Raw genomic sequence first — 27,521 nt, 5'->3', positions numbered from 1 at the left:
TAGATGGAGTGTTGAAAAAAAGAATAAACGAAAAGTTTTCATTTTCATTATATTTCTCTTTTTGGAGAACGGATTCAGAGAGAAAAGAATACTTTCTTTCATCTTATTTATATTTTTAACGAATTATAAATTATAAATTAAACGACACGCGATAAATATTACGATACTTTTTATATTAATTAAAAACTCGTCCATTCTTTTATATATATCTTTCCTTCTTTATATTCACTCACTCACTCACCTATCGAAAACAACTTTCACACTATTCATCGACTAGATTCACTTAGTATATCTATGGGCTACAATCGTTTATACAATTTCCAATAAATCCAAACGATTAAAAAAAAGAAAATCAATGAGGATCAAAATCGAGTGATCCTGCTCGTCTCCTCCTCCTCCTCCTCCTCGCGGATCGTCGCCTCGACCTGGGCCAGCCTGGGGCTGTTCGATCTGCTGCCAGGGTACGCAGATTCGTTGCTCGATCTACGGCACGTAGCCTCCACGTAAACGTCCGTCTCGATGCAATCCTTCTCCCCTTTGGCCCTCCTCTTCCGGTCCTTGCTCTTCGGCCGCGCGTAAGTCGACTGCAAATTGCGTGATTCCCTTTATTCTCGATATTTGAATGAAAACCAGAGAGAGAGAGAGAAAAGAAATAGAAGGGAATCTTATCTCATCACCGATTTAATTCTCAAGCACGTTGAGAAACGTGCACGCAGTTTGTGATAAATTAAAATTTTGCACGTAAGAAGGGTTAAAAGGAAAATCTCACGTCCGCATCCTCGATGCAGACTTGCGGTACCGTGTAAGAGTTATTCACTTCCCGCATCTCGGAATGGTATCCGTAATTGTTGTATCCTGGAATCCTTCTGTTCCCCGTTCCTCCTAGATACTTTTGGCCTGGACTCGAGCTTCCGTAATAGTTTGGATACATGGTGGGTGTCACGTGCAAATTGCTCGCGCTCCCAGAGTGCACGTAATCGTAAAACGGGCGAGTCTAAAAGAAACGAAACGGTGAGGAGGAAAAATATACGATAATTGTTAAAAGTAACGAAGCTATTAGAGAATTCGTCACGAACGAATAAAATCTTTCTTTCTTTCTTTTCCATTATATTTTATAAGAATATTTTGTATTATATAATTTAAAGGAACTCGGCAAATATATTATTCACCTGTTTATCAAAAACATGTCCTGTTGATTATAATTTTAGGTCGATCTGCTCAATGAATTATTTTAAATAGCTGCAGTATGTTGACTGTACAAAGGTAGTGGAAGGAGGACCCTCACCTGCCTGCCGATCGTGTCGATCCTCGAGTCGGGCGCGAGATCGGTCGAGCCGAATCTCTGCCCGAACTTCTTCCCCCTCGCCAGATGCGTTACCATGTAATACGTCCTCGGTATAAGTATACCTATAATGATGAGATAGGCGGTGGATATGATGCCGAGGGACACCACTGTGTCGCGGTACTCCGGCTCCACGAGAATGAAGCAGGTGAGCCACACGGCCCAGGCGATCAACAGGCCGATGGAGGTGCCGAAGAAACACTTGCCCTCCCTGTAATTGCGCGGCAGTTGGAAGATGAAGAAGCACACGACGAACAGGGTGATCAGTAGAAATATATCGTAGCCTGGAAAAGTTATACAATTTCTTATTGTCTTGTCGAATTTTTTATTTGGAGAGAAACATATAATGCAATAGCAAAAATGTAATATTTGAAAATGTATTTAATTATATATTTAATTATTTAATTATATATAAGTATATATAATTATTTATATATTTATATATAATTATTTTATTATATATATTATTTTATTATATTTAATTATATATATTGTAATAAAATGATATAATAATATTTGAAAATGTAAAATGTAATATTCGAAGTGGAAGAATCAGTAGAAATATATCGTAGCCTGGAAAAGGGTTGTACGATTTCTTATCTTATCGAATTTCTTATTCGGAGAGAAACATATAATGCAATAGCAAAAATGTAATATTTGAAAATGTATTTAATTATATATTTAATTATTTAATTATATATAAGTATATATAATTATTTATATATTTATATATAATTATTTTATTATATATATTATTTTATTATATTTAATTATATATATTGTAATAAAATGATATAATAATATTTGAAAATGTAAAATGTAATATTCGAAGTGGAAGAATCAGTAGAAATATATCGTAGCCTGGAAAAGGGTTGTACGATTTCTTATCTTGTCGAATTTTTTATTCGGAGAGAAACATATAATGCAATAGCAAAAATGTAATATTTGAAAATGTATTTAATTATATATTTAATTATTTAATTATATATATTGTAATAAAATGATATAATAATATTTGAAAATGTAAAATGTAATATTCGAAGTGGAAGAATCTTTAGAAACTTTTAGTGATTTTTTTTTTACCCAGAAGAGCGATGAATACGAGGCTTCTCATGATCACGGCTGATTTAATTATATATATTGTAATAAAATGATATAATAATATTTGAAAATGTAAAATGTAATATTCGAAGTGGAAGAATCTTTAGAAACTTTTAGTGATTTTTTTTTTTACCCAGAAGAGCGATGAATACGAGGCTTCTCATGATCACGGCTGATTTAATTATATATATTGTAATAAAATGATATAATAATATTTGAAAATGTAAAATGTAATATTCGAAGTGGAAGAATCTTTAGAAACTTTTAGTGATTTTTTTTTTTACCCAGAAGAGCGATGAATACGAGGCTTCTCATGATCACGGCCGATTTAATTATATATATTGTAATAAAATGATATAATAATATTTGAAAATGTAAAATGTAATATTGGAAGTGGGAGAATCTTTAGAAACTTTTAGTGATTTTTTTTTTTACCCAGAAGAGCGATGAATACGAGGCTTCTCATGATCACGGCCGAGTCGTGGTTGTTGAGGGCGAAGAACATGACGGATATGGCGACCTGGACGAAGAACATGAAGAACACCATCAGCCCTTGGAGGTGGCCGTTTATGTGGGCGGTGAATACGCCGCCCTTGGAGAAGACGAGGAAGAAGGCTCTGGTCAGCATGAGGGAGAAGTCCAGTCCGAAGGCCAGGGTGGTTGCGAGTATCTTTCTGGAGTTCAATCGTTCGCCCCCCAAATAGTCGTCGTTGATGCAGAAGGGAAGCACGGTTTGGAGAGTGAACACGTTGGCGAGTATCAGGACGATCGTCAACATTGGGTTCCCGTCGAGCACGTCCTCGACCATGAAACGGTAGATAATGAAGACGGCGATCGCCCCGCAGGCGAACGTCCCGCACACGACCACCGTCAGGAAGATCGGTATCCAGTTGCCAGCCTTCAACAAACCCCTGTCGAGAGTATCTGGGACAGAGGGAGGGAGATGCGTTAGCTTCGAGACGCCATTTTGAAAGGGGTGATATTAATTGGAGCTTTCTTTTGGAGATGAATTTTGAGGATTGGTGATTAGGGTTATTGTTAATATTGGAATCTTTTCTTTTACATGTTTCTTTTTTTTTAATTATTTTGCTTGGAATTTTCGTTGAAGAGAAGAATCCTTTTCTTTTGCAATTATTTCTGGAATCTTCTCAAATATCACATTTTTTTTTTTTAAAGTTATTTAAAAGTTTCTTTGGTCGATTAAGATACTTTCAATTTATTATTTTGATTGGAATTTTGAAGAGAAGAATCCTTTCCTTTTGCAACTATTTCTAGAATCTTCTTAAACATCACATTTTTTTTTTACTTTAAAATTATTTAAAAGTTTCTTTGGTTGATTAAGATACTTCCAATATGTTATTTTGATTGGAATTTTTGTTGGAATTCTCTTTAAGAGAATTCTTTAAAAGAAGAGTTTTTTTTCTTTTTTAATCATTTCTAGAATCTTAAAATAGTTCCAATGTATTATTTTGATGGAATTTGAATTTTTGTTGAAATTCTCTTTAAAAGAAGTTCTTTTCTTTTTTAATTAATTTTTTCTAAAATCACATATACCATTTTTTTTTTTTACATTAAAAGTTTCTTTGATTAGAATTTTTGTTATTAGATTAGAAGAATCTCTTCTTTTTGCAACTATTTCTAAAATCTTTTTAAACATCACATTTTTGCTTTCAAATTATTTAAAAGTTTCTTTTAATATATTATTTTGATTAGAATTTTTGTTGAAGAATCCCTTTCTTTTTCAATTATTTCTAGAATCTTCTCAAATATTTCATTTTTTTTTTTTGCATTAAAAGTTTCTTTGGCTAATTAAGATACTTCCAATATATATCCAATTTTTGTTGAAAAGAAGAGTCTTTTTGCAACTATTTCTAGAATCCTCTCAAATATCATATTTTTTTTTTTGCTTTAAAAGTTTCTTTGGCTAATTAAGATACTTCCAATGTATTATTTTGATTAGAATTTTTGTTGAAGAGTCCCTTTCTTTTGCAACTATTTCTAGAACCTTCTTAAACATTTCATTTTTTTTTTACTTTAAAAGTTTCTTTGGCTGATTAAGATACTTCCAATGTATTATTTTGGAATTTTTGTTGAAATTCTCTTTAAGAGAAGAGGTTTTTCCTTTTTTAACTATTTCTGGAATATCTGAATTGTTTGTATAATTGGAATTTTTTTCAAGATTATATATATTTTGAAGCTGATAAAATTAGAATTATTTCTGTTTTTTTTAAATTTCTTTGGCCGATTAAAATACTTTCAATGTATTACTTTGATTGGAATTTTCATTGAAGAGAAGAATCTCTTCCTTATTTCTGAAATATTTGAATTCTCTACAATTGAAATTTTTTCAAGATTGCATCCCAATTAATATAATTACAATATTATAAATTGGAATATTTTCATTTTCTTTTTAAGTTTCTTTGGCCAATTAAAAAAACTTCAAAAAAGAAGGAAGAAAATACATCCTCAAGCATGAAAACGAAAGGAAGCGAAGGAGGACGTTACCTTTGCCACGAGGGCCGAATCTTTTCTTGAAATTGGCGCATCCGTCGCAGTTCCTCGCGTACTTCTTCAAGCACAACCTCGGCATCTTGGGCATCCTCGACTCGGGCGCCACTCTGAACTTCATATTGGCCGGCTCCACGTTGTACGCGGCCATGTCGACCACGTCGCCCCGTTGACTCCTCATCGCCACTAAATACCTGATCGAGTGCGATCTCGCGATTATTCGTAGCGCGGTGTACACGTCCGCGTTCCTCATTTCCTGCCTCGAGCCAGGATTGAACCGTTGCATCGCGCACAACGCTGCCGTGACACGTGGACAGTTCCGCTTACGAATGTCTTGCAGCAATTGGGCGAGCTCGAGCACCGCTTTACCGACGCCCAGCAAATGCGGGGAACGTGTCACGGGATTGGCAGCTGCCTCGAGGAACGTGCTCGGCGACGAGACGTGTTGGAGGAAGTCCGGGTCGAGGGGCGATGCCCTGACCGCGTACGAGCCCGAGGGAATCAGATCTGAAAGAATTTTTTTCAAGTATTTCTTTCGAAAAATCGATACAAAAATGTAAATAAATATATATCACCGTCCACGCTCGATCCATCGAGAGGCAACGCTATCCAAGTTTTCCTCGACTCCTCCAGCCTCTCCCCTCTCTCTATCCACTGTCTAATATCGTTCCTGCGCCCGATCACGGCGATCACCGCCTCCGCCTCGTCCCCCCCTCCGAACACCTCCAAACTGTCACCGTAATTTTTCACGCAAATACCCGCCTCCCTCGCCGTGTCCAGGAATATGTTCAACGCTGGGTCGTGGCTGGCCAACAACAGATCGACGGTCTCGAACCTGGTGCTCATGTAATGCACCATCAGGCTGATCAACGGCCTCGTCAAGTTTTGCTCCTCGTACGTGGCGATTGGCGAGACGCTGTAATTGCGCAACGGTTCCATTATCGTCGCGTACTCGGTCGGTAATAATATTCCCATGTCGTAGCGGTCCGCCCGGCAATCCGCGTCCACGGTTGTCTGCAACGCTTGTTTGTACACGGTCGTCTCGTCGAAACAAGTGTCGAAGATCTTCAAACCTTTATTAAATTGATCAAGTAGTTGTAATCTGATAGATGTATATGTATGTATGTGTATATATATATATATATATATATATATATATATATATATATATTAGTTTACCCAAGGAGAATCCAGGGATGAACTCGTGTTTGTTCAACAAATGAACCACGTATGAGGCGGTGACGACTTCTTGCAAACCGGTGTCGCTCGTCACGTTGCAATAAGGCCCGTGATTGATATTCAAGAACACTGAAAATGTATATAATATGTATAAAATTATTCCCTATATGTATATTCCCTATATATAGAAAAATTGGATTGGTTGAAATATTTGATGTTCGTTGTCGAGGAAGAAAATTTATTTACGTTCCAAGTAATTTTTCTAATAAAATAACGAGTCTCGTTACACAGTCCGTGGAATATTGGATCCTGTTTTACCTGATAGAACGGCGTCACCGGGGATCTCGAACAAACTTTTGCTTCTCGAGCACGTGCTCGGGTCGTCGAGATCGTCTTCTGTCCCTAGGACGGTGCGCAGCGCGGCAAGAAAAGTCACTAGAAACTCGGGGGACACCATGCTTCCTCGAGACAATTTCATTACACTTCCCTTCTTCGAAACGATACGAATTTCTCGCCTTCGAATCCAAACCAGAAGAAGCGTTTGATCGATAATCGTTCGTTCAAAAGTTGGGGAAAGTTGTTCTCCTAGCTCGAAGCGAGGATCGAAACGCCATTGTCGGCCAGAAATCGAAATTTCGATCAATCTATTCTCCTATTCTCTCGGATTATTCCCTCTTCCGTTATTCATGATTTCGCCTCGACTCCTCCCTCAAGAGGAGTCTTTTGAGAGTATCCTAGGGAATATCCTAGGGAAAATGGCGGCAAGGATTAGGACGATTCGATCCAACGCGATAAGGATCGAACTGTAATAACGTTTATAGTGGAACGTCGTTTCGCGATTATCACCATTTTATTGCTCCAATATTGCATATATATATATAATCAATTTATTTAGATCGATACTTTTTCTTCATCTTTCGATACGACGAGTGAGTCGATGTCACGTTTCTCGATAAATGTTATTTATTTTTTTCTTAAAAGTTTAGAATTTAGAAGAATTGGATAATACCAGGTATCGACCAGGTTTCTTGTTGTAGAATTTCGTCGTAAGTGTTCCTCCTCTTTTCAAGTTTGATAATCTCTTTTTCTTAATTGTAATCCGATTTCGTGAGAGATGTTTGGATTCGATCAAATCCTTCTTTTCGAACGAGTGGATTTTTCGATCGAACCATCCAAAAAGGCTTTGTTACTTTTCTTTTTTTTTTTCGAGATTCGATTTTATTAGAGGGAGAATGAATTGTTTATCTTTTGGTGTTTGGAGTTTTACGATGGAAGATTTATCGATCTCTGGAGGCAGGACGATACAAGTTTGATTAAGTTCTCTCTGTCGAAACTTTTGTACTTTGCTGTTTGGAACATTGGAATTCAATCAAATAAATTTATTTCTTTTCTTCTCTTTTTTTTCATTGAAATTTGACTAGTAAGTTTTCTTTTTTCTTTGAAATTTATATCCAATTAATACAATCTTTCTCCATTCTTTGTTTTATCTTATTCGACATAGAAAAATTAAAAATTTCGAATAATGAATCAAGATGATACAATTTTTGGTCTGATTCTAGCTTTATCCCTTATTTTTCCATGTTTAAGAAGATTGATCTCTGTCACAACACTGCTAATCTTTAACACGTTGCCTTAACCTTAACTCAACATTTTTCAAACTTATTCAATTATTAATTTTTTTCATCGTATAGAAACGTTTTACTCGAAAAGAATCGATTTCGAAAAAATTAATATAAAATATCTCTTCAACAAATCGACAAATTTGATTCGTACTGGATTGATACAAATAGGTTAGTTTAGTTTCCTTCTCGCAAACGACTCGCTATCGATCAACTTTCTCGTTAAAAATTTACTCCACCTGCTTATGTACCCTGTTACGATTCATAATAAGAACACTGCTATTATTACTTTACAGAAACTAAATATCAAACAAGATATTATTCAAAACCTTTAACGAGTTCCTTCCAGATATATATTATAACTACATTAATTAATTCCCATCTAAAAATAAACTCACCCAAATATGCAACTTAATAAAATCTTCTTTTACCAAAATATCCAAAATACCAGGATCCTCCATCATCGATCCAAATAAATCATTTCCACCAATTTTATATATATACATATATCTACTATCAATTGTATCGATAAAAACCACTCCAAAGACCAAACCACTCCCTCTCCAATTCTTCATCCAGCATCACGAGAAGAATCAAGATCACGTTTCTCTCATTCTTTCCCTTCTCCTCCCTTGTATACATTACTATCACTCCATCGTGGTGAGGCAAAGTTCTCGGCCGAACTACGACTGACTGGGCCTGGTTATTTTTCGGCTGCGTGCAAAAGTGTGACCGGTGGTGCGCTTTGGGGAGCAGCTGGCGCGCACTGCACACGACCAGCGGCCACCACGGAAGCCATACCGCGGGCCCTCTCTCCCCCCTCTCCCCATCTAAACGTATTACACGTTCAGTCACGTTGAGGTCTGCAGCCATTTAAGCGTGCAGCGCGTATGGCCTAATTGACAGCCGAGGCCTCTCGTTTCTTGACAGTGGCGAAGGGAGTAGGGCCTCTTTTTCTTCCCCCCTCCTTCCCTTCCCTCGATGATTCCTCGAAACAGCGAGGCCAGGAACTAGGTTATCCTCCTCCTAATTATTAATTCGATTTCAACAAGATTTATTTATCGAAATATTTTGTTTGGGATATTATCGACTGAGTTTTTGCAGATTTGAGAAATCTTTCTTATGAGAAGAGGTTTGTTTGTATAATATACTCCTAATTATTAAATTCGATTTCAACAAGATTTATTTATCGAAATTTTGTTTGGGATATTATCGACTGAGTTTTTGCAGATTTGAGAAATCTTTCTGTAAAAAGACTAGTTTGTTTGTATAATATACTCCTAATTATTAATTCGATTTCAACAAGATTTATTTATCGAAATTTTGTTTGGGATGTTATCGACTGAGTTTTTGGAGATTTGAGAAATTTTTCTGTGAAAAGACTAATTTGTTTGTATAATATACAATATTTTGTTTCATTTGAATTTTCTATAAATGAGTAATAGAAATTTTATTAATTATTCGAAATTTTGATAAAAGTCAGTTTTACAAATTATGGATATTGTAATTAATACTTTTTGAAAAGTATGTATTTTTTTATTTTTGGAAAATTGATATTGGGAGGGGGAAAAAAGAAAAAATTCGTACGATAAAAATTTTTTTATTTGCCTGTTTACAACAATTTGAGAAAATGAAAAGGAAAAATGGAAATTCTCTCTTTTGGAATTTAAAAAATGAAGAAAGGAAGAAGGAAAGTGGCTCGATCGACAATCAAGATCCCTGTTTCACGAAAGAAGCAAAACGAAATTATCAAATTATGAGCAATCGAAGGTGACGAGAGAGACAAGGTTGCTCGTTTAAAAAAAGAACTACGACCTAGTTTTAAAGGCTGTACAACCCCTTGTTTCCTCCAACGCCATTTTTCTACTCCAAATCCGATCCTCCGAGCGACGACACGAAAAACTGTTATCAAACGGAATTTTTGATCTGAAAAGAAAGAAGCACCTTCCTTCGTCTTCCCTTTAAAAAAAAAAAAATCTTCCTTACTTATTCCTTCGAGGAAAAAAAGAAAAAAAAAGAAAGAAAACAATAATCACAGTCGATCCTCTCTGACAGTGTAATAAAAATTCCGATATCGCCCTCCGGCTATTATCCATCCTGGAATTATCCCCCTCAATTAATGTATCAGTGTACAATAATTTAAAATTTAAATTTTAGACGAGAGAATCCATTCAGAAAATTAAAAAATTTTCACTCGACTCGGCAAACGACGAGTTCGCAATGCTTTTCAATCTTGCTCGACTGGTTGCGCGATCTAGGCGTCGATTTGTGTACAATGATAATGAAGTTTCGCCCGGAAATAAACTCGTTCCAATTTTATATTAAACGATGCACACATCCCATACAGCAAGCCATCTTATTCCTCGAGTATTTCATTTCAACGTTTCTCCTTTCAAGATTCAAAGTTGGTCCTGGTTTGCAGCTTCCTTCACGAAATTCTTCTTCTTCTCTCTCTCTCTCTCTCTCTCTCTCTCTCTCTCTCTCTCTCTCTCTCTCTCTCTCTCTTTCTCTATCTCTCAAATGCCTCGAATAAGATTCCACTTGATATTCGAGGATAACAAGGATCCTTGCAATCAAGAATTGCACTGTACATCTTTATTTGAATTATCACCAGATCGATTGATTTTTAACAAAAACGTATGAACATGAATTACAGTTTGTTAGAATGTTAAAATATTCTTTTTTTCTTCCTTTTAAATCGTCACAATTCTCACAAATTTATATTTCGAATCGATGGAATCGAAATTGTTGTATCGAGAGCGTGTCACTCTCTTTCTTACACACGATGACTTGACGTAACGACGGAGGAGGAGGGAGAGGAGGAGGGAGGGAGGATGTCAAGGACGACCCATGACGCAACTGTGCACAGTGGCGAACGATTCGGTGTAGAGGAGGCGGCAAATTGCCGCGTTATTGTCGAACGACATCTCGCCCACTTTCAGCTCAGGATTCACCCCGACCTGAAAAATATCGATCTCGATCAATCTCTCCTTCGAAATCGATGTCTCCGAGAGACGGAGACGGAGACAGAGGGAAGAGAATAATGGAGAATAATTATTTACAAGTTTGGAAGAAGAAATATAAGGAATCCTTCTTAATGGATCTCCCTCTTGTCTCTTTCTTGGCCGTCGATCAAAAACAAAGGTTGCTCGAAAAAAAGAAGAAGAAAGGGAGTAACACTCTACCTTGAAAATGTATTCCCCAGGGCGAAGCTCCGATATGTCCACCCACTGGCAATCGATGTTGTGCCTGTATATGTCGCTGCAATTCACGGAAATCCCTTGGTCACCGTAATTGGCGCATTTGTATCTGAAATCATGCACGCCGGTTTAATTGGCTGCCCGATTACAATCGATCGAGGATGATCTTTTACAAAGATCACGACTTTTGCAGAAAATGTACATATGTACATAATCTTTCTTAGAATCTAAGATCAAGAGAAACGTGTATAGAGATATAATAATAATTTGCAATAAGTTTCCAATTTTAGTTTCAGGTAAGATAAGACGATGTTTGAAATTGTTCGTGAAAGTTTGGAGGAATATTTGTGATATCTGCACGCAAGACACGCGTAGGAACACGGATCACTTTCACCCCTAACGAGTCCGCTAATTGCATTTACCTCGCCTCCACACCCGGCAGGCATTGATTGTCCTCCAGGCAGAAGGACGCTTTGTGCCCCTCCGCGAGCCTCGTCCCGTTCAGGTCCAACACGTCGAACGTGGCGAACACCTCCATCGAGTGGTAATGCCTGTCGTTAACAACCGTGGAATTAATGATCGAGGAAAAGAGAGAGAGAGAGAGAGAGAGAGAGTGTAAGACGATAAAATGGTTGGGAATCAGAAGGGGTGGGTATCGATTTTGGATAATAAAAATTGAGAATTCTGGAAGAAGGAGTAGAATTGTATTTATTTTGGAGAATAGTTTTGCAAAATTTAAATAATCTTAATTTACCAAAGAAATTTTAATGGTTTTTTAATACGACGTTTTCTTTTCGAATTCAATAACTTTCTATTATGAATTTTGATTGGAGAAGGAATTTTAAGAAAGTTTTTTTATATTTCGATTCTCCATTTGAGTGTATTAATTTGTCGAAGAGTTTGTTAATATTATTATTATTTAACCGACTGAATGCTCGATGATGGAATATTCGAGAGGGTGTTAATAGATTTTAATTGCATCTGCAAGAAATTATGTAAAGATATGAATTATAATTAAAAATATGATATAGTAAGAAAGCGCATAAATATTCGTCATATAAATCTCTTTCTTATTTTTCTAATAGATGTTAAATCGATTCTAATTTGGTCGAAGGAATTTTTGCAAAGGTTCGCATCTGAATTCGAATCGATTTTGGCCGACTGAGAGAACTTTTGCGTGGGTGTTAAAGGCACGAGTCTCGTAGATTCGTTGATCCAGAAGATGGCTCATAACGTATTACAAGGATCTATTTTAGCTGGAGAAATTGTCACAAGGTCTTATTTCGTGAAGCGAAGCGCAAATTTCGATCGATTTGAAGAAAAATTTAGTTATAGTTGATGGAAAAAATTTTTTTTTTACACGAATCCAAATATTTGTTAAATTAAGTTAACGAAACGATTGATAAAAAAAGAATTTTTTGATAATCCAAGATTTTATTGAGCTGATTGAGAATATTTATAGGTATTGAAAATAATTGATGATGGATTTCGATGATTTTTTTTAATGAATTTGAAAGTAATAATTTATAAAGTGACTATTTAATTTGATATTTGGAATATTGATTTCACTCGATTGGAAAATCTCGTTTCTTTTTTCGAGACTTTTTCATTAATCCAGGATGAATCATAAGTTTTTATCGAGCTTCTCAATATATTATTCGTGTGCTTGGAATCGATTTCGATGGAAATAAAGAGAAATTTATTGGAGGTAAATTGGCTCGAACGTTTTTTTCCCCCAACGTTTTTTCTGAATATTAACTTTAAATCAGTTTTAATAGCCTTTCGTAAAATTGTTAAAAAAAAGAAAATTATTAAATTAAATATTTCGAATCTTTTATATACGTATAATTTAAACATAGCGGTATAAGATAAATTTAACAAGGAATAGAGTCAAGAGAGGAAAAGCTTGTACGCAATTGATGTCGAATCATTTTCATTTTGAAGGGAACAAAGTTGAAAAGATTGAAAATCACGATAAGAAAGAGACCAGTTCAAGAAAGAAATATCAAAGATTTTTCTTGCTTAGACAGTTGGACCTTCCCATTTGATAATATTACAAAATTGTTTGTAATAATTTAACGAAACGATATCAAATTTTTAAAACTTTATAATTTTCAAATTCCAATTAGGAAGTTTAAAACTTTATTTTACAAAATTGAATAATTTCCTTTCATCTATCCATCGAACCATTCGAATAACGGTAAAAAAATAATTTCGAAAATTTCAAATTTGGAATGTCTGAAATTTAACAAGAGGAGAAAAAAAAATTTGCATTAAGAAAAACTGTCATCCTTTCTCTAAACAATTCGTTGATCGCAACTTTAACTCGTTTTAAAAAAAGAAAAATAATAACAACTTTCGTTTCATTGATCACTTTAACTCTTTTTAAAAAAAAGAAAAGAAAAAAGAAAAATAATAACAAGTTTGGTTTCATCGATCACTTTAACTCTTTTTAAAAAAAAGAAAAAAGGAAAAATAATAACAAGTTTGGTTTCATTGATCACTCACATATGGCACATGTGCCATTCCCAAAGGTGTTTTGGCACCGACGGCCGGAAGTCTGCGGTTCCTGCGTTCAAGATCCTCGCTGTGAATCGTAGGAGCCTCCTCGTCTCCAAGTGCCAATTTTCCGACTCTTTTTGAATTTTATATGCCTGCGAGGCGACGCAGTTCTCCTCCATGGCGCATTGTAACCAATACAACTGCCTGTCCTCGAGATGGGCCGTTCGCATAAGTTCTATGTGGTCGAACACTAGGTCAGGCATGTCTCGAAGACAAACTACGCTGCCCACGTTTTCCACAGGGCCTAAATCGTGAGGATTTTCACTTGGAATGAATTTTGAATTTTTTTTATATTCTTATCCTTTCCTTTTTAATCATATGCATACATTGATATAAAATTTATATCAAGTAGGAATATAATTCTAAAATCATTCTCAAAAATAAATCTTTGATTGAATATTTTTTTTTTTAATTTTTTATATTGATTCATCCAAAAAAAAGAAAAGAATAAAATTGATGTGTAAATAGAAGAGTTAATTATATTCTTCTAATTAAATATCAGAAGAGAGAATTGAAAAAATTCTCTAGCAAACAAAATTTATATTATTTAAAGAATAAAATTGATGTATAAATAGAAGAATTAATTACATTCTTATAATTAAATATGTTTCACGATTTAGAATTGAAAAAAATTCTCTAGCAAACAAAATTTATATTCCTATAATTAAATATCTTTCACGATTTAGAATTGAAAAAAATTCCCAAGCAAACAGAATTTATATTCCTATAATTAAATATCTTTCACGATTTAGAAACAAAATTTATATATTTATATTCCAGTAATTAAATATGTTTCACGATTAGAATTGAACAAAAAATTCCCTAACAAACAAAATTTATATTATTTAAAGAATAAAATTGATATATAAATAGGAGAATTAATTACATTCTTATAATTAAATATGTTTCACGATTTGAAAAAAATTCCCTAGCAAACAAAATTTATATTCCTATAATTAAATATCTTTCACGATTTAGAATTGAAAAAAATTCCCTAATAAACAAAATTTATATTCCTATAATTAAATATCTTTCACGATTTAGAAACAAAATTTATATATTTATATTCCAGTAATTAAATATGTTTCACGATTAGAATTGAACAAAAAATTCCCTAACAAACAAAATTTATATTATTTAAAGAATAAAATTGATATATAAATAGGAGAATTAATTACATTCTTATAATTAAATATGTTTCACGATTTGAAAAAAATTCCCTAGCAAACAAAATTTATATTCCTATAATTAAATATCTTTCACGATTTAGAATTGAAAAAAATTCCCTAATAAACAAAATTTATATTCCTATAATTAAATATCTTTCACGATTTAGAAACAAAATTTATATATTTATATTCCAGTAATTAAATATGTTTCACGATTAGAATTGAACAAAAAATTCCCTAACAAACAAAATTTATATTATTTAAAGAATAAAATTGATATATAAATAAAAAAATTAATTACATTCTTATAATTAAATATGTTTTATGATTTAAAATTGAAAAAAATTCCCTAGCAAACAAAATTTATATTCCTGTAATTAAATATATTTCACGATTTAGAATTAAAAAAAATTCACTAGCAAACAAAATTTATATTCCTGTAATTAAATATGTTTCACGATTTAGAATTGAAAAAAATTCCCTAACAAACAAAATTTATATTCTTATAATTAAATACGTTTCATGATTAGAATTGAACAAAAAATTCCCTAGCAAACAAATTCTTTCCATTATTCGATCCAAAAAAGAAGACAAAAATCTCAACGATATATACATATATATATAACAAAGCTGTGGCTCGTTAGTCAATCGACATTCCTCTTCCTTTTCATCGAAACCAAGAATCCGACGCATCCTCCACCCGACCGCATTTCTCATTAGTAGAACAAGCGTGTCGGTTCGTTCCAAGACCGTTCTCTCTCTCTCTCTCTCTTACCTGGACAATCGAGGAGCTTGTCGTGCAGACAATCGGTCAGACTGCTTTCGTTCCCGCGACACTGTACGCCGCTGATGGCCATGGGCGTCTTCTCCCCGCCGAAAAAGTTGGTCTGGACGGCGTCGGAGGCGTAACCAAGGCCCAATTGCCGGCAAACAACCGCGGCCTCGAACAGGGACCAACCATCGCCGCAGATGACACCCCAATCTTAAATAAAATTATCCTTTTCTTCCTCTCTTCCTCCTTCTTCCCTCTAAAATTTTTTTTTCCCCTCCTTCTCTCTCTTCTCGAACTTTGAATCGTGCGAGAACGAGATTAGAAAATATTCTTCTTATCTCTTTCCAAAGAATTTACATATTCTGTTATTTATAGAATTTTCTTTGAATCAAAGATGGATATCCCAGTCAATATTATTAATTACATCAATCTAGCTCAAAACTTGTCCAAACACGAAACGAGTTAATTCTCCAAGATCCAGGAGTTTCTTAAAAAAAAAATCTCGAATATCATCGTACCTGAATGGCCGAGCTTAACCTCCACTCTCCCTTCGCTGTGGACACGTCCCCCCGCCAGCCTTATCGCCACTCCCTGCTGATGTATATCCTTGATCCTCCGTTTCTCCGGCTTCCTCCCAGCCTTCGACCGCTCCCTGACCCCGTCCTCCGCTTCCTGTTGTTGTTGGTCGCAAATTACACCGGCCGCCTCGCCGCCCTCGCAGTCGGAAGCGCCCCATCCGTCGAACCTGCACTTGGAGAGCTCGTCCTCGCTCCCGTCGCAGTACACGTTGTCCATCCAATATCTTCCTGCAATTAAACCCTTTGAGAAACCCTGGCCTACCCTCTCTCTTGACAATTTTTCAACTTTATAAGTTCAATAATTTTTTTTTCTAATTATAATATATTATAATTATATATAAATATTTTAGATTAAATAAAAATAAATATAAATAAAAAGAAAAAATACAAATATACGTTTATATTTCTATGAAATAAATAATATATTTTAAAAAATAATTATAAATTAATTTATGTTAAATTTTTATACTGATAAATATAATTATAAATAAAATTATATGAATAAATAGGTTGTAAAAAATTAAAATTAATTTAAATAATAAATAATTATTTTAAATAAATTGTATTATAGTTTTTGAATTTATAAATTTACTCGTCAGGGGAGTTGGAAATTGGGAGAGGAGTTTTTAAGAGGGGAGAGGGAGATTGATATTGTAATCTTAAATTATACGATATAATGGGAGGAGATTGCAAGAGGAGGAATATTTAAATCGGTGTGCTGGTTTTTTCGACGACGAGAAAATAATAGGTAAAAGGTTATGTTATATCGTAATAAATTTTAGAATAAAATTTTAATTATTAATACAATGTTTAAAATATCGTTTGTTGTCGATCGATATTTCTTTGGACGGGCGAAAGTGGGAAAAAGCCCTTTCAACACCCCAATCAATAGGGTGGAATGGTTTTCACGTGACCACTAAGGCAGGGCAGTTTCGACCTCGATTAAAAGGAACAGGTGAAAGATGCTTCTTATCTACGGTTGGATACGTACGTGCTCCCTCGCATTTACACTAGATTAACTTATTGGATTATTTCGATGCGCAATGTTTCATAATAATAACACGTTGGATTCTGAGAGAAAATATGAGAATCGAGAGAGATAAATTTTTTAATTGATCGTTAATTGATCGGGCAAAATTAAAGGAATGGAATTACGAGATGATAAATTTGCTAGGATGCAAAGAATTTTTCTTTTTTTTTTTTTCCTTCGTGGAAAGACAGAGGACAGATGGATGAACGATTTGTATTTAATTGACGCTTTTTCCCACTTTTTCCCCACAAGCTTCGAAATAATCCTTTCTATTTTATTTATCAGATTGTTGCAGATGGAATGATTGAGTTTTTTTAATAATATTTCCATTTGTGTAATTTAATTGGGAATGATATTTTCTTTTTTAAATGAAATTTTAATTATTATTCGAGAAAAGTCTTCATATTTCATATTTTTATTATTAATTGTTGATTGAATATTTATATATTTGTTAAAATATATAAGGGGAAGGATCGTTTAAACAATTTTTTTTATAAATTGAAAAATTTATAAAGTTTCAACTTTTAAATTTTCAAATTACTTATTCCTTTCTTTTTTTTTAAATTAAATTTTTAGCTTTGCAATTTCCAATTCCCTTCCAAGTTGAAAGCTTTTTAAGTTCCAAAGAATAATAATGTTTTTACTTCGATTTAATAGCGAAAAAAAAGATTGCCAAAGAAAAAGTCGTTTCAGAGATAAAATACGTGATAAATGATTGTACATACAATAAACTATATATTTGAGAGAGAAGTTAGAAAATATCTATAAAATCTATAATAATAATAATCCAAATTACAAAGCAAATTTAGAAAAATTTAAGATAAAAATCTAAGGCATTCTAGATATCCATAGTTATCTACAATATTCTAAAAATCTATAAATTTAAGTTACACATGAGAAAGCTCTTCGAATCTATTCGAAAATTAACAAATTTAAAGTCATAAAATCTAGGGTATTCCAAAAATGTACGATAATAGTTTGTGTTACAAATTAAAAACTAAAAGAATTTATAAAATCTAGGATATCCTATTCACAATAATAATTAAATAATCATTTCGTGTCATACAACTTAATAATATTTAAAAATTTTAAAAATCTAAAAAATCTAGGGTACTCTAGAAATGTACGAGTTGCAATAACGATTACAATTCGTTTAAAAACTCTATTATCAATTTAAAAAATCTATAAAATCTAGGATATCCCATCCACAATAATAATTAAATAATCATTTCGTATCATACAACTTAATAATATTTAAAAAATTTTAAAATCTAAAAAATCTAGGGTACTCTAGAAATGTACGATAAGCTCGAGTTGCAATAACGATTAAAATTCGTTTAAAAACTCTATCATCAATTTAAAAAATCTATAAAATCTAGAATATTTTGTCCACAATAATAATTAAATAATCATTTTGTGTCATACAATTTAACAATATTTAAAAATTTAAAAAATCTAGGGAGATCTATAGAATCTAGGGAATTCCAAAAATGTACAATCAGACTTAATATAACGAAATTGGATTCGATTAAAAATTTAGAAAATTTAAAAGAAAGAATCTAGGGAAATAAAATCTTAGATAATTCCATTCACAATAATCAAGTTTTAAAAACGATAAATAGCAATCATTTGGGAATTGCAATCATTTCATACGCAACAACGTTTAATATTCTCACGTTTCTTTATCTCCTTCGAGAAATATCGGTTGAAACGAATAGGGAATATCTCACTTCTGGCCTGGCCAAAGTGGCCGTTCGCCGTCGGTTTAATTGCACCGTCGAAGCCTAATTGCCTGCAAACCACATTGGCCTCCAAGTAATCCCATTCGTCGTCGCACACGCTGCCCCATTTCCCGTCGTGAAGTATTTCCACGTTTCCTGCGTAACCAATCGAATTATGAGTTTGCACAAGCCGATTTTCCGGCTCCAACCGCGTGTCTTGCTAATGGCGGTATTTATGGGGTTGCCGTGATAATTGGCCATTTAAACGGTTGATCTTTCCTCCAGTGTCAATTACCTATATTTAGATTTGTACCGTTATTTTTCCTTCTCTTTGAAATTCTTTTACGATCTCTCTCTAAAAAAGTTATTCCTTTTTAGAGAGAGAGATGCCATACGATTTTTACCTTCCCTCCTTCCTCCAGACTTTCTAATTCCATGCATTTATTCCTGCCAAAATTAATAAAATATAAAAATTTTCAATAAAGATAAATTACCTAAAATACCTTCCTTTAATGTAATAATACAGAAGAAACCGACTAATAAAAAAAAAAAAAAAAGGGAAGGAATCAAAGTCTCGAAGAGAAAAATGGGTTCATCAGTTCGGAAGGAGGACGAAGAATCGGCGGAGAGATTAACCGTTTTCCGTTTTCTGCGAATAGAGAGAGAGAGAGAGAGGAGGGGGAGGGGAAAATGGACGAAACAGAATGGGGGATGTTAGGTCGGAATGTAATATCGAACGGAGGAGGGTAATAAAAATTGACATGCGAGCGTCCCTGGGACGGGTTCCATCCTGTTTTATGGCCCAATTTGACGTTGGCCGTCCCATCTCTCGCGTCTCGCGGTGCCTACGTGACGTTTCACTCACCATGACACACAGCCGTCGTCGACATAAATCATCCTCGAGTTGACCCCTTTTTAATCGCCGTTGCACTACTTATGCAAGAAATACAACTGATAAAATCGCGCAGTTTTCATGCAAGACGTCTATTAACGTTCAACGTTCAATCCTCCATGTGGAGGGGGGCCGATTTTATTTCAATCGCGCGATCCCATTGGCCGATCGCTTAGCGGGGCGCGAAATTTGAAATTTTTATTCCCGAATTTTCTTTCTCACGAACAGATTCAAGTTTTCGCGGAAAATAAATTTATACCGATTTTTCGGAAACTCTTTAAACTTGCTAAAAAATTGTTTTTCGAGAAGATTAATTTTAAAATCCTTCGAATACTTGTTGGAAGAGGAAAAAAAAAAAATGTTTCGATTTCGAAACTTGTGAAGAAGAAGAATCGTTACCTTCGTGCCCTCCATTCTCGCCGCCCACCAACTTCACGGCACCTTCCTGTTTCTTCAACTTGCGCAAATCCTTCTTCAACTTCTTCACCAACCTAGCCTTTTTCTCGCGAATCTTCTCGTCCCAAGTGTCGTTACTATTCGCCGTTGTGCGAACATCCACCATGATCGCCAAAATAATCGAAAATCCAATTATTAAAATCCTCCAATCCATCTCGTTCCCTGAGAGATTGACCGACTAAACCAACTTCATTCAAACCGACCAATCCTTCATTTCCTCTCTCTCTCTCTCTCTTTCTCACTTTTCCCTTCTTCTCTAAAAATCTTCGCGCATACTTTCAAATTTTTCAAGAAAGAAACAAGGACAGTCTTTTTCCTTTTTCCCCCCCTCGAGCGAGAAACGAGACCAGAGAGAAACGAAGTCGATGATTAAAATCGAACCGCACGTGTATTTCGTTTACCGTACCGCAGGCTACTGATGCGTGCCTCTGATCACGCGATGTAATATATTTGCTCCAGTTGTAAGACGAGCACACGCGTTCTCGAATGTTACGCGGTCGCCGCACATGGCGGATCGCTTTTTCCACCCTCCTTATCTCTCTCTCTCTCTCTCTCTCTTTCTTTTTTCGCTTCGTAAAATCCGTGGTCGAGCGATAATCCGATAACTCGAGCGCTGCCCAACCCATGCGATGGGATTACCAGATTTCGATCGACAGATCACCCTCGATCGAAGGAGGCTGCTCGTTGTTTCGATTTTCGACGATCTCCTCGACGATATGGATATATATTAATCCTTTTTGGATCTCGAAAGTTTCGAATTAAATTTTTAAACAACGGAGGGAACAGTTATTTCCTCGTTGAAATAAGTTACGAGTTAAATTGCACTGAATAAATTTCCGCAAAAGGTGTTTCAACAACGAACAAAATTAGAATTCATCCGATAATCGTGTTAAATCCGACTGCTGGTGTTAAGAAAATGGAAAAAGTTTCCTCCCAACTTTACAATTTCTATTCAATTTGAGCAATTAACTCGAGCCACGTTTTAAAATCCTTTTAAATTCTCTCTTAAAAAAAAAATATACAAATAATTTTGAATATTCGAAATTTTCGAAAGAATCTTTGTTGTCGAGAATCGTTATTTTTCGTTTAATTCCATGGCAGGTTATCGAGGGATGAGAAGCAGAAGCGCGCGCTTTTTCCCTCCCTCTCCCCTCAATCGTGGGGAGGCTCGTGTGTCCCGCGCAGCGGCAACTCGATCTCGGGAGAAAAAGATCCTCAGCTTAGAAAGCCTCTGCGGCCTGCGTGTATCCACGTGTTATTCGATACACCGGTCTCGTATGATTGACTCGTTGCACAATAGTCACTCTTTCCGATCGTTTACGAGCCGAAAAATCTCTTTTAAAAAAGAAAGAAAATTTTGTAAATAACAATTCCTATTTCTCATCGTTTATATTCATTTGTTAAATTTCCTTGACATTGCGTTCCTTCCTCGATTGTAAAAAAAAAAAAAAGGAAAGACCTTGAATAGATTGAAATTAATCCGAAAAGTCAACAGAGGTTGAAACGCAATTGAATTACAGGAATCAATGGACGTTCGAGGACGTTTTCTGATAAATTCAGAAATTTCCATCGGAGGGAAGAGAAGAGGGTCTCGCGTTCTCTGAAGATTATTGAAGGAAGCGGACCCCTTTGACTCGTCCACTTGATCATGACCTCACCGCCGAGGCGAGGAGGCTGGCGAAAAGAAGAAAAGGAGAGAAGAAATCGTATAATTCGAGTAACGAGGCAGCTTTTGACACGGTTCATTTACCGTCGCGTAACCGTGGCAAAACACGAACGAGCAATTATGAGTACGAGCTATTAGAGAGAGAGAGAGAATGGCCCAGGCCTAAATTCTTGACATACTTCCGATACCATCCGCCCAAGGGACTTAATTCGCTGGCTCGATTTCCAAATTTCCACGATACTCCTCTCTTCCAAAAGTTCACGATATTTTCACGCGAGGGGAATTCTACACTACTTGAGAAATTTCCACCGATCAACGTTTAATTAACAACTTTGCCAATTTGGCGAAACTATCACGGCCAGCTAATCATTCCATTTCACGGTTTCCTCTTCGTGTATAAAAATTAGAATTACTTTTATTTAAAATTGATTGGAAAATTATTTGAATTGAACTTCTGTAAATTTATTATTCGTTGATTATAAAATCAAATTTCCACTATTCGTATTTTTATTAAAAGAGAAATATGAACGAATCGTCATGTCGAAATAATTAGGGTAAAGTTGCATGAGATAGATTAGGAAATAATAATTGATCGAGTTCGACACCGAATAAAATATAGAGTTGTAATCATCTTTGAGAAAAATTTTTCCACTCGTGAAAAATTCCATTTTCCCTTTTTACTGGATGGAAGGATTATAAGCGGACAGAGATTTTCTTATCACGATGATAAATTACAAAATTGCAGTAGAACGAGGACCGACAGGTTGGTGCAAAAATGAAACGGTCTTTTTTTGTATCGCCGGCGACAATGGACATCGTAAATCGCGTTTCGCCACGTAATGCGCTGTATCACGGGTACACCGACCCGTCTGAATTATAGTTCTCGATGCCTTGTAACCGCAACCGCAACCATTAATGACATACGTGATTGATACTCCAGATGCATTGTTGCAAGCGTCGTCTGGTCGGACGTTGCTCACTTTTATTTAGTTTCTTTCTCTTTTTTTTTCCCCCGTCGGCCTGCCAAGGGGGTAATTTTCGAGGGCTCTGAAAGAATCGAAATTAGAGTCGGTCTGTAAAGGCGTGAAAAATACCAAGCATCTTTCTCGCCCGGTAATACATGCCGCGTCATCGCACCTTGGAGATTTCAACGGAAAGCCGATGCGTTGCTCTAGCATATTATGATTACGATCATCATTCTATGTTATTTCTTTTTCGAATCGAGTCTCGATCGGTTGCATTCACGGAGCAATCGTATTTTGAAAAGATTATAAAGACAAAGAGTAGCGCGGTAACGACGTTGATTTTCGCGCGAAATCACTTTACCGACGTGTACGCATCTGCAATGATAAATGATACAATTTTTATTTCTATTATTGTTATTGTACAACATCGTTAAATAATTCTTGATTGATCGAGTATATCGTATTATTTGTAATAATTTTGATCAATGTTTCTGTGTTTTTACAAAATATCGAGTACGAAAAATTGAAATTAACGAAACACGTGTTTAAAATTGCCGCGCGAACGATTAAATCAATATGGCGTCCACGAGGATCGCACCCGCAGTCGGTACACGAAGACGAGCCTAGGGACTCTACCACGCCCAATCGGAGTCGTCCGCGCGTCTATCTACGTCTTTGTCACACCTCCGCCGGGTGGAGGCGTCGTCCTCTGTATCCCAACCATGTCCCCTCCACCTAACCTTCTCATCCGTGGCGGTGCATCGCGGCTCGAGAAGGAGCATGCCAGTTAGTCGGTTTTTATCCAGCGGGCGGGACGGTGCGTGGCGGTCTGGTGCGAGTGGCAGCGGGTTCATACGATCGGACAGTACGAACCGTCCCTAGCTGCGTTCGTGAAACGGAAGAAAAATATCCACGGATCTTAACGGTCTCAGGGATTCGGAAAAGGCGTATCGTGCGCGCGTGTCGATCCCTGAACGATCAAGTGTGTACAAAGTCCTCGTGGCCAGGAAGGATCGAAGCTACCAGCAGAGGTGCAGCGGTCGGCCATTGCGCTTTCTTCGTGTCGCCGTTACGACCGCACGGTGCTCTGCTATCGGTGTGTGTTACATTATATCGGGTGTATCAAAACCATACGTGTTTTTCTTCTTCGCTCGGCCGGCCTACCCCCATGAAAAACATCGTAAGATCGTTTTCGCCCGTCTCGTATTTCGCGAAATGATATTGTACTGACTCGTGCCCATGACGTGCGAGACACGCTCCGTCGGTAACGGCGTCTCTCATTCCCATCTTTCTTCTTCTCTACTTTCTTCTTTTTCCTTTTTCGCATTCACGAAAATTTTAATTGTAATCACGCACCCATGTACACGTCGCATGCTATATCTTTGTCATAAATTCGTCTATTCCGAGATTTTATATATCGTTCTGCATGTGTTACCTCGTGTGACAGATTTTGAAAGCCGGCATCTCGTGATTGTTCGTACTAAAGTCACGTTTCAATCACGAGAATATTTAGGCGGGCTTCTGTGTGTCGTTTGGAATAATTCTTATCGTCCAAATATTTCCAAGTTTATAATCAACGGCCTATTCTTACTTCCTTGATCATTATGCGTTAAATCCATCTCGTTATATACTTTGTCATTAATATCATCAAACTCTTCCGTCTTTATTATTCTCTCGTGAGGAGGAACAACAATGAAAGAGAGATAGAAAAGGAAGAAAAATATACAGTAGTAATACCGACAGTGTCAAATTAAGTTGTTCGGTCGAAGTGCGGCGACGGAAAGTGTTTTCAGTCTGCGACGGACAAAGAGCCCCCTCTGTTTCTCCCTATTTGATTCTTCAATTTGATGCACGCGCACAAGAGGCATTTTGTGCACTGGGAAAACATGTGTCTGCCATTCTACAATACGTCTCGATTCGCGGGCAAAAGTTCCATCTCCCTTTCAATGAACTCGCCCGCGCTGCCATCGATGTTCATTGTCTCTTATTCAATCGCCCCTTTCATTGGCGAGTTACGAGCTTTCCGCGCCTCCTCGCGTTGTTACATCGCCGCGTGCTTTTTCATCGCATCTCGTCTCCAATTGTCTCCTTTTCTTTCGTCTTAAAACAAGGATATTGTGAAAATTCACTTGTTCTTGGGGGAGAAAAGCATTAAAATCGTTACTTTACTGTGATCTTTCCAATGGCTAGATATATAGGATTCTTGTCTGGAATGTATCGATAGTGTTGCATTGTTCGCTATTTACTTCTGCAAATTCTCTGACGCAAGCAACCATCAAATATAGGTAAACAATTTGCATCTTGACAATGGTAATTCGCGATTAAAATTTTCCATTAAATCATTTTTTTATATGTTATTATATTATTCGTAATTCGAACATAAAAAAATATATAGATATAAATCGATGACACAATTATTGTTTCTCTTTCTCAAATACAATTAAATTTTACTTAAGAAAATGTTTGTGTGTTTTTCCATTTTCTGATTTTTAAATATATAATGTGCGATAGAGAGAGATTAAATTTACATTTGAAAAAGAAAAATCTTTGTTTCCATAATTGTATATTTTCTGTATGCGTGATACGTTGTTGATAATTTTCCTTCCTATCCTTTCAAATCGTTTATACATTTTTTTTATAAATTTTTTATTTATTCTTTCCTTATTTTCCTCTTCGAAGATTTTTATCTTTCTTGAATTTTCTTTTTCTCAATTTTCTCTTTCCTCCTTGCTTTTTTTGCTTTCCTTAGTGTTACGTCTGTGATATAATCGTTACGTATAAAACGCATTACTGATTGACATGTCGTAGATGTTTTTAACAGATATCAATATTTCCCACGTATATACATGAAAGCATACATATGTATATATATATATATATATATAGATATGTGCAACGGTGCTCACCACGATTGATCGATTATTGGCAGTTTCTATTTCCACATATAATCCTTGCGAATCAATCGACAGAAAACAAATATCCCTTCGTAGCTTTGTTTCTCATATTCATAACTATATCTAAACCATACATGACGGCGACTATTTTATTCTCTTTTAACACAACGATGATTGTTTCAACGGTTGGTAAAGGAGAGTGATGAAGTAAAACGTTACGTGAATACATCGTTTTGGAAGGATATATAAAATTTGGAATAGAGAAAACTTATTATTTACGAAACGCGTGGGCAACTTCTACGTTTCACGGTTAGAAATACCAGTTTCATTCCTCGTCGTTCAGAACGATCAAGCAAGAACAATCTGTTGGATGATTAATGCGATCAAAGTTTTTCCTGAGACACCTGCATTGGGTAGTTGTGTGATATAGGACGTGTGACATCGTTTATACGAAAAGGGATATTAATATTACATCTAACTCAAATAATCAAATTGTCGACTCATCATTTAATATTAGAATTTTGTTCCAACTAAAATGTTATTTATTATATATTATTGATAATCGTGTTATTTTTCTAAAATAAATATATTTTATGTATACAGATATTATATTAAATTTGTCCGAAATTGATTAATAATAATAAATTTTAATAATAAATCAAAAAAAAAATAAAGAAACAAAAGAAAAAAATTTTAATTAATCAAAAAAGATAGGAGAAAATCAGGAAACTGATTATTTCTCTCACAATGATATTGTTATTATTATTAGTGTTTTTTTTCTCTTCGTTATCGTCATTGCTTACCGCTTCCTAATCCGGTTCTACGGTACCGGAATCGCGTCATCGAGAAAAAGCGTTTAAAACCTTTAACGATCTTCGTCGTTCCTCTTCCGCCGTCACCTTCCATCCCCCACTTCCCCCTTTTTTCGCCTGTTACTTAATTTAGAGTCCGTGTCGGGTTACCCATTCGTTAGCCGTTGCAGTTTAATAGGATTTACCGGTGTAATGCAGCAAGCCATAAGAGCCACTTTGATGAGAATCCATCTAGTTTGAATCTAATTCCACTGGAAGTCCATTCGACGACTATGATCGTGACTGGATTAGTATCGAGTAGTGTGGGGATATACAGGATATTATAATAAAGTTTGTTCTTATTTCGAATCTTTATATTCTATATTTTTACATTTTTAATATCGCATATTTTGTCTCTTCAACATACGTTGTGACGATTAACAATCAATGATTAAAGATATTATGTACGATAAATAAAAGATTTTTCAATCGTAAAAATTCTGAACATTTATATCCCAAGATTAAATTCTCGTACGAGCGAAATGTCTATTATATCCTCGATTTAAATATTTCCTTCTCTGTGTACTTACATATTTCCATTTCGTCGTGATGTACAGAAGAGACGCGTAAAGAGAAAGGATGAGAGAGATGATCGGTGGGAATCGAGCTCTGGAAAAAGTTATTAGATTACCGCGTTGGATATTACGCCGACGATGCGGTTAGTCTCGTCGTTATCTTTATCCCCGTAGCGCACCTGCTGCGCAAAGTGTTCACGCACATGTGCGCGCCTATAGTTTCGCATGCAGAACGCGCAACGGGTAAGTGCGTGTGTCTGTTGCGCGTTGTAGATAAATCGGCAGAGGCGCGAGGAGCATGGTGATTTTTTAAAATTCACTCACGCCACGCAAAGAAACGAACGACCGGCGCAGACGATCGAGATATCCTCTCGTTCCCGTCCCAAGGAAGCAGTGGCGTAGCAAACATTTTAAATAGTAATCGTCTTTCGATCGTCGTGTACAGTCGGCCATGTCTGTTCGAGAGGTTAGGAATATAATTTTGGCAGGAAACGAGGATTA

The 27,521-nt window shown here is 35.6% G+C and overlaps 2 protein-coding genes across 5 annotated transcripts; both read right to left on the bottom strand.

Moving 5' to 3' along the window:
• Nucleotides 1-224: 224 nt before the first annotated feature.
• On the bottom strand, nt 225-8,546 carry LOC726228 (protein bride of sevenless). Of its 2 annotated transcripts, XM_026445520.1 has the most exons (9): nt 8,148-8,545; nt 6,449-8,001; nt 6,131-6,259; nt 5,527-6,024; nt 4,949-5,458; nt 2,879-3,367; nt 1,286-1,626; nt 770-994; nt 225-584 (listed from the first exon to the last, which is right to left on the bottom strand). In XM_026445520.1, the coding sequence occupies exons 2-9, from the start codon at nt 6,606-6,608 to the stop codon at nt 363-365; spliced, it is 2,574 nt and encodes an 857-aa protein (XP_026301305.1). In that variant the 5' UTR covers nt 6,609-8,001; nt 8,148-8,545; the 3' UTR covers nt 225-362. The 2 variants fall into 2 exon arrangements, with proteins under 2 accessions (XP_026301305.1, XP_026301306.1); XM_026445521.1 differs by having other exon boundaries at nt 800-994; nt 6,449-8,546.
• Nucleotides 8,547-10,205: 1,659 nt separating this feature from the next.
• LOC408544 (lysyl oxidase homolog 4) lies at nt 10,206-20,556 on the bottom strand. 3 transcript variants are annotated; one of them, XM_006560641.3, is made up of 8 exons: nt 20,073-20,556; nt 18,737-18,937; nt 15,971-16,258; nt 15,456-15,662; nt 13,458-13,755; nt 11,372-11,500; nt 10,935-11,058; nt 10,206-10,709 (listed from the first exon to the last, which is right to left on the bottom strand). In XM_006560641.3, exons 1-8 carry the CDS (start codon nt 20,281-20,283, stop codon nt 10,587-10,589), a joined length of 1,581 nt encoding a protein of 526 aa, XP_006560704.2. In that variant the 5' UTR covers nt 20,284-20,556; the 3' UTR covers nt 10,206-10,586. The 3 variants fall into 3 exon arrangements, with proteins under 3 accessions (XP_006560704.2, XP_392090.4, XP_016772223.2); XM_392090.6 differs by having other exon boundaries at nt 18,791-18,937; XM_016916734.2 differs by lacking the exon at nt 18,737-18,937.
• Nucleotides 20,557-27,521: the final 6,965 nt, after the last annotated feature.

The sequence above is a fragment of the Apis mellifera genome, linkage group LG15, assembly GCF_003254395.2.
Source record: "Apis mellifera strain DH4 linkage group LG15, Amel_HAv3.1, whole genome shotgun sequence".
NCBI classification, from domain to species: domain Eukaryota; kingdom Metazoa; phylum Arthropoda; class Insecta; order Hymenoptera; family Apidae; genus Apis; species Apis mellifera.
This window is presented reverse-complemented; position numbering and strand designations above follow the sequence as displayed.